Source organism: Sapajus apella, unplaced genomic scaffold (assembly GCF_009761245.1).
Source record: "Sapajus apella isolate SASKATOON/1434 unplaced genomic scaffold, GSC_monkey_1.0 scaffold94, whole genome shotgun sequence".
Lineage (NCBI taxonomy): Eukaryota > Metazoa > Chordata > Mammalia > Primates > Cebidae > Sapajus > Sapajus apella.
In genome coordinates, this window is record NW_022437034.1 from 4,818,889 (window position 1) to 4,830,317 (window position 11,429).

An 11,429-nucleotide genomic window follows, 5' to 3' on the forward strand; every position below is an offset into this window, starting at 1 on the left:
TATATATATATATATATATATATATATATATATAAATAACTGGGAAAATCTCCTAAAGTTTTAGTCACAATTTCTATTTCAGGATGTAAAAGCAACTATTAAAAATTACACATATAACAATCACATCCAAGCAACCCTGTAACAAACTAAGAATTCAGACTTTATGAAAACAAAAATGACTGTAGAAGCTTACTCAGAAATTAGACAGACTCATCCACATACAAATAATCCATTATATATCTGGACCAAGAAAATACAGGGAAACTACATGTTGGAATTACCCCTTTACACATCATAGTTCTTTCTCTTTAACAACATACCTAAAATCTCCAGGTTGCAAATCTCTCACTTTAGGCCATTTTCTTTGCTCTAAAGAAATCTATGGTTTCATTATATTCAGAAATGAAAAACTTGGAGACAGGTGAGGAAGAAAAAAACAGAAATGAAAAACTTGAAGCTAAACAATACATGGGGTAGAGGGCTAATATAAAAGAATCAAGTAAATGTAGTAATGGGAAACTAGGGAATAGGAAAATTTTAGTACTGACATTTTTCTCTTTTCTTTCCTTTTTTTTCTTTTCTTTGAGCCAGGGTATCACTCTTGCCCAGGCTGGAGTGCAGTGGTGTAATGACAACTCACTGCAGCTTTTAACTCTTAGGCTCAAGTGATCCTCCCACCTTGACCTCCCAAAGGCTGGGATTACAGGTATGTGCCACCTGTAATCTGTTGTACTGGCGTTTATCAATAGGAAGAGTTTATTGCTAAACTTAGCTTTAACAAACAAAATTAATTCCCTAAAAACACCTAGTTGCTTCATTTAAATTGAAAATTTAGAATTAGCCTTTCAAATAAATACTCAAAGCAGAAGCAGGCTGGGCACGGTGGCTCACGCCTGTAATCCCACCACTTTGGGAGGCTGAGGTAGGTAGATCACCTGAAGTCAGGAGTTTGAGACCAGCCTGGTCAAAATGGCAAAACCCCGTCTCTACTAAAAATATAAAAATTGGCTGGATGCAGTGGCTCACGCCTGTAATCCCAGCACTTTGGGAGGCCTAGGCGGGCAGATCACGAGGTAAAGCGATCAAGACCATCCTGGCCAACATAGTGAAACCCCGTCTCTACTAAAATATAAAAATTAGCTAGGTGTGGTGGCGTGTGCCTGTAGTACCAGCTACTTGGAAGACTAAGGCAGGAGAATTGCTTGAACCAGGGAGGCAGTGGTTGCAATGAGCCAAGATCGTGCCAATGCACTCCAGCCTGGCACCTGGCGACGGAATGAGACTCTGTCTCAAAAAAAAAAAAATTAAAGTATACTTGCATAATATCCTATCACAACAAATAGAATTGTATAAGCAAAAAAGGTTCAGTAAAAGAGTATACCATGCCGAGTACCAATTCTTTGAAGCAAGCAAACCAATCATGTCCATTTTTACACTAAACCACAGGTAGATAATTCAGTAACAAATTCTTTAGCACCATCCTGATTAACCAAACCACTTTGATGTTGACCATTTGGCAACCCAATGGTAGTGAGAAGAAACTAATTGGAAGTAGTTACCTTGAGAGCACAAAAGATGCAGGAATCTCCCATGCACTTGTGAGTTGTAAGCTGCCTAAAGCTACGTCGGAAGATATCCAAGTGCCACAAAACCTGATGAGAAATGAAAAATACTTCATTATTCTATAAAAAGTCATCATTTAATTTTAAAGTGAAGAGCTCATGCAAACATAGGTAATGACTGCAGAAGATATCTGTATTCCTAAGCGAAACTTCATTCTAGTACAGTATATTAAAACAAATGTGAAAAAAGCTGAGGTATCTAACAAGAAAAATAAATGGTCATATTCTGGGAAATATATTCATTTGAACATAAAGTGAAAGTAATTCAGTGAAAATATGACATGACATACATTAAATGTGATCCTGAAGAGGAAATTTACGGGTTAAAGCTGAATAATAAGGATTTATTTTAATTGTCCATAAGAAAAGCAAGAAGAGTTTAAAGCTTATATTAGAAATGTAGGCCGGGCACAGTGGCTCACGCCTGTAATTCTAGCACTTTGGGAGGACAAGGCAGGCGGATCACGAGGTCAAGAGATCAAGACCATTCTGGCCAACATGGTAAAACCCTGTCTCTACTAAAAATATAAAAATTAGCCAGGTGTGGTGGCAGGCACCTCCAGTCCCAGCTACTAGGGAGGCTGAGGCAGGAGAATCATTTGAACCTGGGAGGCAGAGGTTGCAATGAACCAAGATTGCACCATTGCACTCCAGCCTGGGCAACAGAGTAAGACTCTGTCTCAAAGAATAAAAAAATTAAAATTAAAAAAAATAAAAATAAAAGAAATGGGAACTGCAGTGTGGAATTTTGTCTTGGTTAGAACTCTCAATTTTTAGACATTTCTAAAAGAAGTGTGACCTCCTTAAGTAAATTGGGTAAAAAATAACGATTTCTATACTTTCGCTGAAATGAAAAAAATATATGATATTGAGGATAAATCATGTTACAGTATATACCCTTGACGTGATGTGTTGAGAATGGCACTACACTTTTGTAGTCTTTCTCCCCAAAACCCACTACCCTAGTCTAATCATGAGAAAAGCATCAGACAAATTCCAATAGGGGAGGGGGATATTAAAAAAAAACCTGATCAGTACTCCTCAAAACTGTCAAAGATCATCAAATACGTGGACATTATGAGAAAATATCACAGCTAAGAGGAGCCTAAGAAGACATGACAAGAAATGATGTGCTTTTTTTTTACTCTCACATCTTAGCACGGTTGCACTTAGCACGGTCGCTGCTGCTCTCTAAGCTTCCCAATGCTGCCCAAGTATGACAAAAAGAAGAAAGACACTGGAAAGTCAGCCAAGAAAGACAAAGACCCAGTGAACAAATCTGGGGGCAAGGTCAAAAAGAAGAAGTGGTCCAAAGGCAAAGTTTGGGACAAGCTCAATAACTTAGTCTTGTTTGACAAAGCTGCCTATGACAAACTCTGCAAGGAAGTTCCCAACTATAAACTTATAACCCCAGCTGTGGTCTCTGAGAAACTGAAGATTCAAGGCTTCCTGGCCAGGGTAGCCATTCAGGAGTTCCTTAGCAAAGGACTTATCAAACTGGTTTTAAAGCATATAGCTCAAGTAATTTACACTAGAAATACCAAGGGTGGAGAAGCTCCAGCTGCTGGTAAAGATGCATGAATAGGTCCAACCAACCGTACATTTGGAAAAATAAAACTTTATTAAACAAAAAAAAAAAAAAAAAAGAAATATATAGCATAATGCCTTAGGGAGCTCCCCCTTGCTAGGAAAACATTTAATGTCATAATATATAAAAAAGTATACTTTCTGGAGCCCCAGATCACAGCATACTTCTGGAACTACTTCTTACTTATGTCTCAAGATACACACACTAAAAGTTCTTTGAAACTGGCTATGATCCGAAGTCAGTAACACCTTTTTATAACAAATGTTATAGGTTCAACCCATCTGTAGCAAAAACAATTTTGATACCAAAAGTTAGAATATTAGCTCATAGCAACAATTATTTTCAACATGTAACATGATTGTAATAGGGACTCTAAAACCATCAATGCCTCAATCATTAAGTATGGATATAGAAATGTGTGTGTGTGTGCGCAATGTATTATATATGGCAGTGGAAATTAGAATGGAAAATCATAAATTGTATTGTTTCAACTGACAATATAAACAGACAATATAGAAAAAAACAATTATAAAAATGGGACTATGGCCAAGAAGAGGGTAAACATACAAATTTATACTAATGCCTTATTTTGCCTGCTTGTAAATCACGAAAGTATTATTGGGATAAAAAGTAATTTAAAAACCTAATATGTGGCCAGGTGTGGTGACTCATGCCTATAATCCTAGCACTTTGGGAGGCCAAGGGAGGAAGATCATTTGAGCCCAGGAGTTCAAGACCAGCCTAGGCAATTACAGTGAGAACCTCTCTATACAAATAATTTTTTAAAAAATTTTTTATTTTTTTAAAGATGGGGTTTCACCATGTTAGTAAGGCTGGTCCTGAACTCCCGACCTCAGGTGATCCGCCCGCCTTGGCATCCAAAGTGCTTGGATTACAGGCGTGAGCCACCACGCCCGGCCTCTCTACAAACAATTTAAAAAAAAATTAGCCAGGTGTGGTGGCACATGTCTGTAGTCTTAGCTACTAGGCAAGCTGAGGTGGCAGGCTCGCTTGTGCCTAGCAGGTTAAGGCTGCAGTGAGCTATGACTGCACCACTCTACTCCAGCCCAGGCGACAGAGTGAGACCCCTGCCAAAAAAAAGAAGAAAAGAAGGAAGGAAAGAAAAGAAAAGAGAGAAAAGAGAAAGAAAGAAAGGGAACGAATATGCATCATCCAGGACAAAAACCTAACCAACCCCACCAACTACATGAAATCTGTGGTAATAATTAGGGAAAGTACTTAAATTTTTTTCTATAGGCTTGCCAGCAGAGAATTTTTTAGGATTGTTTTCAAATAAAAACTTAAAAACTGAGAAAGAGGCTGGGCACAGTGGCTAGTGCCTATAATCTCAGCACTTTGGGAGGCCAAGATGGGTGGATCACCTGGGGTCAGGAATTCTAGACCAGCCCAGCCAACATGGCAAAACTCCATCTCTACTTAAAGCACAAAAATTACCCAGCCGCGGTGATGCACAGCCTGTAATCCCAGCTACTGAGGAGGCTAAGACAGGAGAATCCCTTGAACCCGAGAGGCGGAGGTGGCAGTGAGCTGAGATCCCGCCACTGCACTCCAGCCTGGGTGACAGAGCGAGACTCAATCTCAAAAATAAATAAATAAAAACTGAAAAAGACCATGAAACTTTTATTACCTAGATAAGCTTGGCAACATTCTTGTATTATGAATGAGGAAACTCAGACACTATTATCTGTACAAGGTCATAAGACTAGTCTACAGAATGGCTAAAACTAGAACCCAGGTCTCCTCCTAATGCCCAAGACCATTTTTCTTTATACTAAATATCTTGTCTTCTCTCATAGCAACCCATTTTCTCACAACATCTGAGGAGTCCAGCTAATATTTTACCCAAGTATAATTATCTTGGGTGGCAAATTTTATTTACTTTTAAACTGAAGAGCAGAAAAGACGGGAAAGAAATTACTTGAAAGTTAGGCCAAAGGGGATGAACTTAACATGCTATGGGCCCGACTGGGAAGAGCAGACAGACAGATAGAAAGCTTTGGGATTAAGGCCGGGCGCGGTGGCTCAAGCTTGTAATCCCAGCACTTTGGGAGGCCGAGGCGGGTGGATCACGAGGTCAAGAGATCGAGACCATCCTGGTCAACATGGTGAAACCCCGTCTCTACTAAAAATACGAAAAATTAGCTGGGCATGGTGGTGCGTGCCTGTAATCCCAGCCACTCAGGAGGCTGAGGCAGGAGAATTGCCTGAACCCAGGAGGCGGAGGTTGCGGTGAGCCAAGATCGCGCCATTGCACTCCAGCCTGGGTAACATGAGTAAAACTCCGTCTCAAAAAAAAAAAAAAAAAGAAAAAAGAAAGCTTTGGGATTCTCAGACCACTCAGGTGGCAAGCAACAGTAAAAGGGAAAATGTAGGGGAGATAATCACATTAAGGGGAAATTACTTTCCCCTAGTTCTGTTCAAATGTATATGACTAGACACCAGTTATGAGCCAAGACAGGAGAGCTCAAAGGGAGGAGATAAATTGGACAAAGACTAAACTCCATTCAATGTGTGGGCCAAAAGCCTGAATATTAAGAGATGAGATTAACATACCTTAAAGTCTTTGACTTGTGGAAAGAATTTTGATTCTATACTAGAGAAAAGCAACTAGGTTGATAACATATCTTGCTCTAAAAAGGAAAAACAGAAAACAGGCCAGGTGGCTCACACCTGTAACCCCAGCACATTGGGGTTTGAGGCCAGGTGTTCGAGACTAACCTGGCCAACATGGTAAAAATCTTGTCTTTACTAAAAATACAAAAATTAGCCAGGCATGGGGGTGCACACCTGTAATTCCAACTACTTGGGTGGCTAAGGCACGAGAACTGCTTGAACCCAAGAGGCAGAGGTTGTAGTGGGCCAAGATCACCGGTGGTCCCAGCTTCTCAGGAGGCAGAGGCAGAAGGATCACCTGAGCCCTGGAGGTCAAGGTACAATAAGCTGTGATTGTGCCACTACACTCCAGCCTGATCAACAGAGCAAGACTGTCTCGAAAAAAAGAAAAGAAAAATAGGAACCAGTAGAGATTGCTCAGGAAAAAAGCTGATTAAATAGAAAGATCACCTGGTCCATTTACCTCCCTTTAGGCATATAAATAGTAGTTACAGTTATTATTATTTCTCTTATCATTATTAATCCCTCTTTTTACAAATGAGGCAATTGAGATTCAAAGAGATAAAGTGACTTGCCTAAGATCACACAGATAAATGTAAAAATGATCTCAGGTTACTAATCTCAAGCAGAGACTGTCAAGAATTTTATTTAAAAAGAGTTGTCAGAAATACAGCATCAGCAATTAAAAGTCATAGATCACCAAAAAGAAATTACCCTTACCTGCAGGGCACTGTTGAGGAAGCAGCTGTTTTGCCCTGGCTCATTGCTGAGGCCTTTGCTGGGGGCTATGGAGGTTGAGCTTCTAGGAGCAAACATCCCTTGTACACTACCCCGACCCCCTGAAAAATAATTTCTCTTCCAAGACATTATTGTTCACATTGAGCCTGAAAAAAAGGGAGAAGCTTTTGTGCCTTTTTTGGCAGGTAATTTCTGTCTGCTAAAGTTCTAAAAAGGAAGGGAATCCAGAATTCAGTGAATTTATGTTGGAAGATTTTGAGTTTACCACCTTCCAAATATCATCTGTGTAGTTCAAGGGACTCAGGTATCCTCCTAGATCCAGATGACAGAGCCCTCCCTCACTTGTTTCAAACAATGTCCAAAATGTAACATGGCATAGGACTAATGTTAACAGAAAAAGCCTTAAGTATTGCTTCCTTCTATTTTTCTTGAATGGCCTCCATAAAGTCCTGGTAAAGTGGATGTAATCCTCAACTCCAACGGCATCCAGGATCAGGGTAAGATGTATCCTTCAGGCTTGTTGATAATGCTTCTTATGGACTGAAGATTTTCCAACTGGAAGGAGAGGCAAACAGATAAACAAGAATCCAACATAACCCTCCTTGTTCTCTATTGCCTTGTCCCATCATCCTCTGAACCAAAAACAAATTCTGAGCAACTGCAAAAAGTTCCACAAGGCCAAGAAGCCTGCTTGAATCATCTGAGGTTTTTGTTGATGCTCTTGCTGCTTCTTTTTAATGCGCCCCTAAACTTCTATTGTCCCATCCAGATCTTCAGCAAGTCTCTCTTCTTTCTTCTGGGACTAGAATAGCCAACTGTGTCAGAGAGCTTTAACAGAAAGAAAAAAAATCAAAAGCTTGCGTCACTTAATGACTCTACTGGCTTTGGACTGTTCTGCCAAAATCAACGTTGCCTCACCTCTCACTATAAACTTGAAATCTTGGCAAACAATGCCAAAAAAAGAAAAAATAAGTAACAAAAAAGAAAGACACTCAAACTAAAGAAGTGGGAAAAAAAAGGTATGAACAGCCTTATGTAATTTCAGGGGAAAATTCTCTGAAATTTTCTTGAAGCAGAAGAAACTTGATCTGGATAGAAATAAAAACCAAATACAAACTTTCCAAGCTAACACAAAACAAATCACCAAGTAAGCACAAACAAACTAGGAACTGAAAGTTTCTTTTGGACCTTGTGAATAAAGCACTCTTTAAAAGGTGTTTTCCATGTATATGGTTATGAAAACCTGCTTAAAGGTGGGAAGCCCATGTTAGCAGTCTCTAAGATCTGTTCTGAGTAAAGATGTTCTATCCAGAGAAACACTGATGGTGAGTAAACCACATGTCCTTAACATGCAGTCCAAGAGAACTAAATCTTCTCCTGCCCTGTTTGTTTGTTTGTTTGATTTCTGCCACAGGATCAGAGAGATAATTTGGGTTACAAATCACTTAATCTCCAGATTATATCCAAGGGCTCACAATCAGAGGCAATCCATTGACCAACTTGAGTTTTCAACTAATTAAAATGCCAGTGAGGCAACAGAGAGTAATACTAAAACAAGTATGTTCCCTGGAAGGAAACCACCACATCTCCTGCTTTAAGTTTTCCTATAAGGCTGCCATGTCCATCTACATAAGAAAAAAATTTTTAATGTTAAGTGTTAAATTTGGTTTCTAACAGTTCCTCAGTCTTTTCCCTTCCTTCCCACCATCATATGCACCATCTAAAAACGCAAAAAAGCTTCAACATCTTAATCATTCTCTGGGAGATCACCTAGCATTGTCTACAGCATGTCCAGTGGAAAAACTGAGGTACAGGAATATTAAATGGTTGCATAAGACAGTTCTTTCCCTTCTGTAAATTCTCAGACTATTTATAATCTACATGTCACAATTAAAGTATTTGATTATACACTGTACTATCACATTATTCTGTTTTTATTACTTTCTGTTTTATATTGTACCTGTCATAATATGACTACATGAAATGAAATAGTACCTAGAGTCAGGCATGTGCTAAACACAATACTTACGTTCTTTATTTAATGTTTACAGCAGTCCTATCAGATAGCTATTAATAGTTCAATTTTACAGAAAAGTAAAGTCAGGCTTAAAGACATTAACTTGCCCAATTCAACGCTGGTAAGTGGCAGAGCTAGAAATGTTTGACTATTAAACTATGACTTAATCATATATTTTATTATTCTGTTCCAAAAGCCCCTATTACAGTGCTAGTCATAAGGAGGCAGTATGCTGATGATTAACATACTGCCTGATGATTAACATGACACCAGAAAGTATCCCATATCTCCCACACAGACTGTAAGACCCTTACCTCTCTACACACACCCTCATACACACTTCACTCAAGGGCACCAAGCAACTTCCAACAAGCCATGCAGCATTCCTGCAGCTCTACTGCTGCAAAGGAATGACAAATACCAAGCATACACTTTGCTCACAGCCAAAAGGACTTGGCAGGCAGGTGGGGTTTCCAATATCCACATTAGGAGCTTACTGAAACTCGGCCTGCCCTATGACACACACCCCTGCGTACAGGGAGCAAAAGGAAAAAAACGCAGTAGCAGAAAAAAGATTCTCAGGCTCTGAATGGCAGTATTATGTAGAGTCAAGCAGTAAGTTCTCAGACCTGTTCTAGGTGTGTCACAAAAAAGGACCAGACAAGAGAGGCAGTAACAAGTAGTCCAGAGAAATACTAACGACAAAAACATTTCACTTAAGTTGTAGATACAGCATTAAACAATATAATCCTTCTCCAATGCCATTTACTGAAGATATGTGAGGAGGGGAATTATAGTTTTATCGGTATGGCTCCCACTACCTATTCCCTTCTTTTTTGAGATGGAATCTCACTCTGTCGTCCAGGTTGGAGTGCAATGGTGCAATCTTGGCTCACTGCAAACTCTGCTTCTTGGGTTCAAGCAATTCTCCTGCCTCGGCCTCCCAAGGAGCTGAGATTACAGGAATGTGCCACCACGCCCGGCTGATTTTTGTATTTTTAGAATTCGCCATGTTGGCCAGGCTGGTCTCAAACCTCTGACCTCAGGTGATACATCTGCCTCAGCCTCCCAAAGTGCTGGGACTACAGGCGTGAGCCATAACGGATTTTTAACGAAAGTACCAAGGCAGTTTAATTGAGAAATGACAATCTTTTCAACAAATGATGCTGGAACAATTGGGACACCCACATGCAAAAAACTGAACCTTGAGCCATACCTTACATCTTATACAAAAATAATTCAATAGCTCACAGTCCTAAACAAAAAACCTAAAACTATAAAATCTAGATGAAGGAAGGAGAAAATTTTGTGACCTTTGGTTAGGCAAAGATGCTTGCTTTTTTTTTTTTTTGAGACAGTCTCCCTCTGTTGCCCAGGCTGGAGTGTAGTGGCACAATCTCAGCTCATGGCAGTCTCCATCTACTGAGTTCAGGTAATTCTCCTGCATCAGCCCCACCACCTCCACCCCAACTCTTTACTCCTAGTAGCTGGCATTACAGGTGTGCACCACCATGCCCAGCTAATTTTTGTATTTTTAGTACAGGCAGGGTTTCACCATGTTGGCCAGGCTGGCTTGAACTCCTGATCTCAAATAATCCGCCCTCCTTGCCCTCCTACAGTGCTGAGATTACAGGCGTGAGCCATCACATCCTGCCAAAGATTCCTCAGATACAACAAAAGCATGATGTATAAAAGGAAAAAAATATAGAATTGGACTTCATCATAAGAATGTCTGCTCTTTGAAAGACACTGTTGGCCGGGCACTATGGCTCATACCTGTAATCCCAGCACTTTGAGAGGCCGAGGTGGGCAGATCACAAGGTCAGGAGCTCAAGACCAGCCTGGCCAACATGGTGAAACCCTGTCTCTACTAAAATACAAAAATTATCCAAGTGGGGTGGCATGCACCTATAATCCCGGCTACTCAGGAGGCTGAGGCAGGAGAATTGCTTGAAACCAGAGGGTGGAGATTGAGTGAGCCAAGATCACGCCACCACACTCCAACCTGGGTGAAAAGAGTAAAATTCTGTCTCAAAAAAAAAAAAACACTATTAAGAGAATGAAAAGAGTAACCAAAGATTAGAAGAAAATATTTGCAAGTCACATAATGAATAAATAACTTAGACCTAAAATATATGGAATACTCAAAACTTAATAGAAAAACTACCCAATTTTGTTTAATGGGCAAAAGATTTGACAGACATTTCACCAAACAAGATATACAAAAGGTAAATGGGCAAATGGAAAGATGCTCAAATTAGGGAAATGGAAATTAAAACCACACTAAACACCTATTAGAATAATTTTTAAAAAAATTTAACCTGACAATAGCATGTGCCAATGACGAATCACACCAACTGGAACTCTCCTAAATTGCTCATAGGAATGCAGAACAGGTCGCCGCTATGGCTCATGCCTGTAATCCCAGCACTTTGGGAGGCTGAGGTGTGTGGATCTCCTGTGTCAGGAGCTCAAGACCAGACTAGCCAACATGATAAAAAACCCGACTAGCCAACATGATAAAAAACCCTGTCTCCACTAAAAATACAAAAATTAGCCAGGCATGATGGCAGGCACCTATAATCCCAGCTACTAGGGTGCATGGAGGCAAGAGAATTGCTTGAACCTAGGAGGGGGAGGTTGCAATGAGCCTGGATGGAGCCACTGCACTCCAACCTTTCAGCCTGGGTGACAGAGCAAGATTCTGTCTCCAAAAAAAAAAAAGGAAATGCAAAACAACACATCTGGCAGTTACTAAATTTAAATATACAGTCATGAGCTGCATAACAATGTTTCGGTCAAGAAGAGACCACATAAAATTATGGGATTA

General features: G+C 40.0%; 1 protein-coding gene and 1 pseudogene across 16 annotated transcripts in view; one reads left to right on the forward strand and one right to left on the reverse strand.

Moving 5' to 3' along the window:
- The window catches only part of USP54 (ubiquitin specific peptidase 54), a 132,371-nt gene that overhangs the window by 64,671 nt on the left and 56,271 nt on the right, over nt 1–11,429 (reverse strand). For 14 of the 16 annotated variants that reach the window (XM_032256385.1, XM_032256383.1, XM_032256380.1 and 11 more), the window contains exons 2-3: nt 6,565–7,410; nt 1,560–1,652 (exon numbers count right to left, since the gene is read on the reverse strand). In XM_032256385.1, coding sequence (XP_032112276.1) covers nt 1,560–1,652; nt 6,565–6,711 — 240 coding nt within the window. In that variant the 5' untranslated portion in view covers nt 6,712–7,410. The remainder of the gene's footprint in view (nt 1–1,559; nt 1,653–6,564; nt 7,411–11,429) is intronic. The other 2 variants (XM_032256376.1, XM_032256375.1) reach the window with 1 other exon arrangement.
- On the forward strand, nt 2,807–3,245 carry LOC116535417 (annotated as a pseudogene).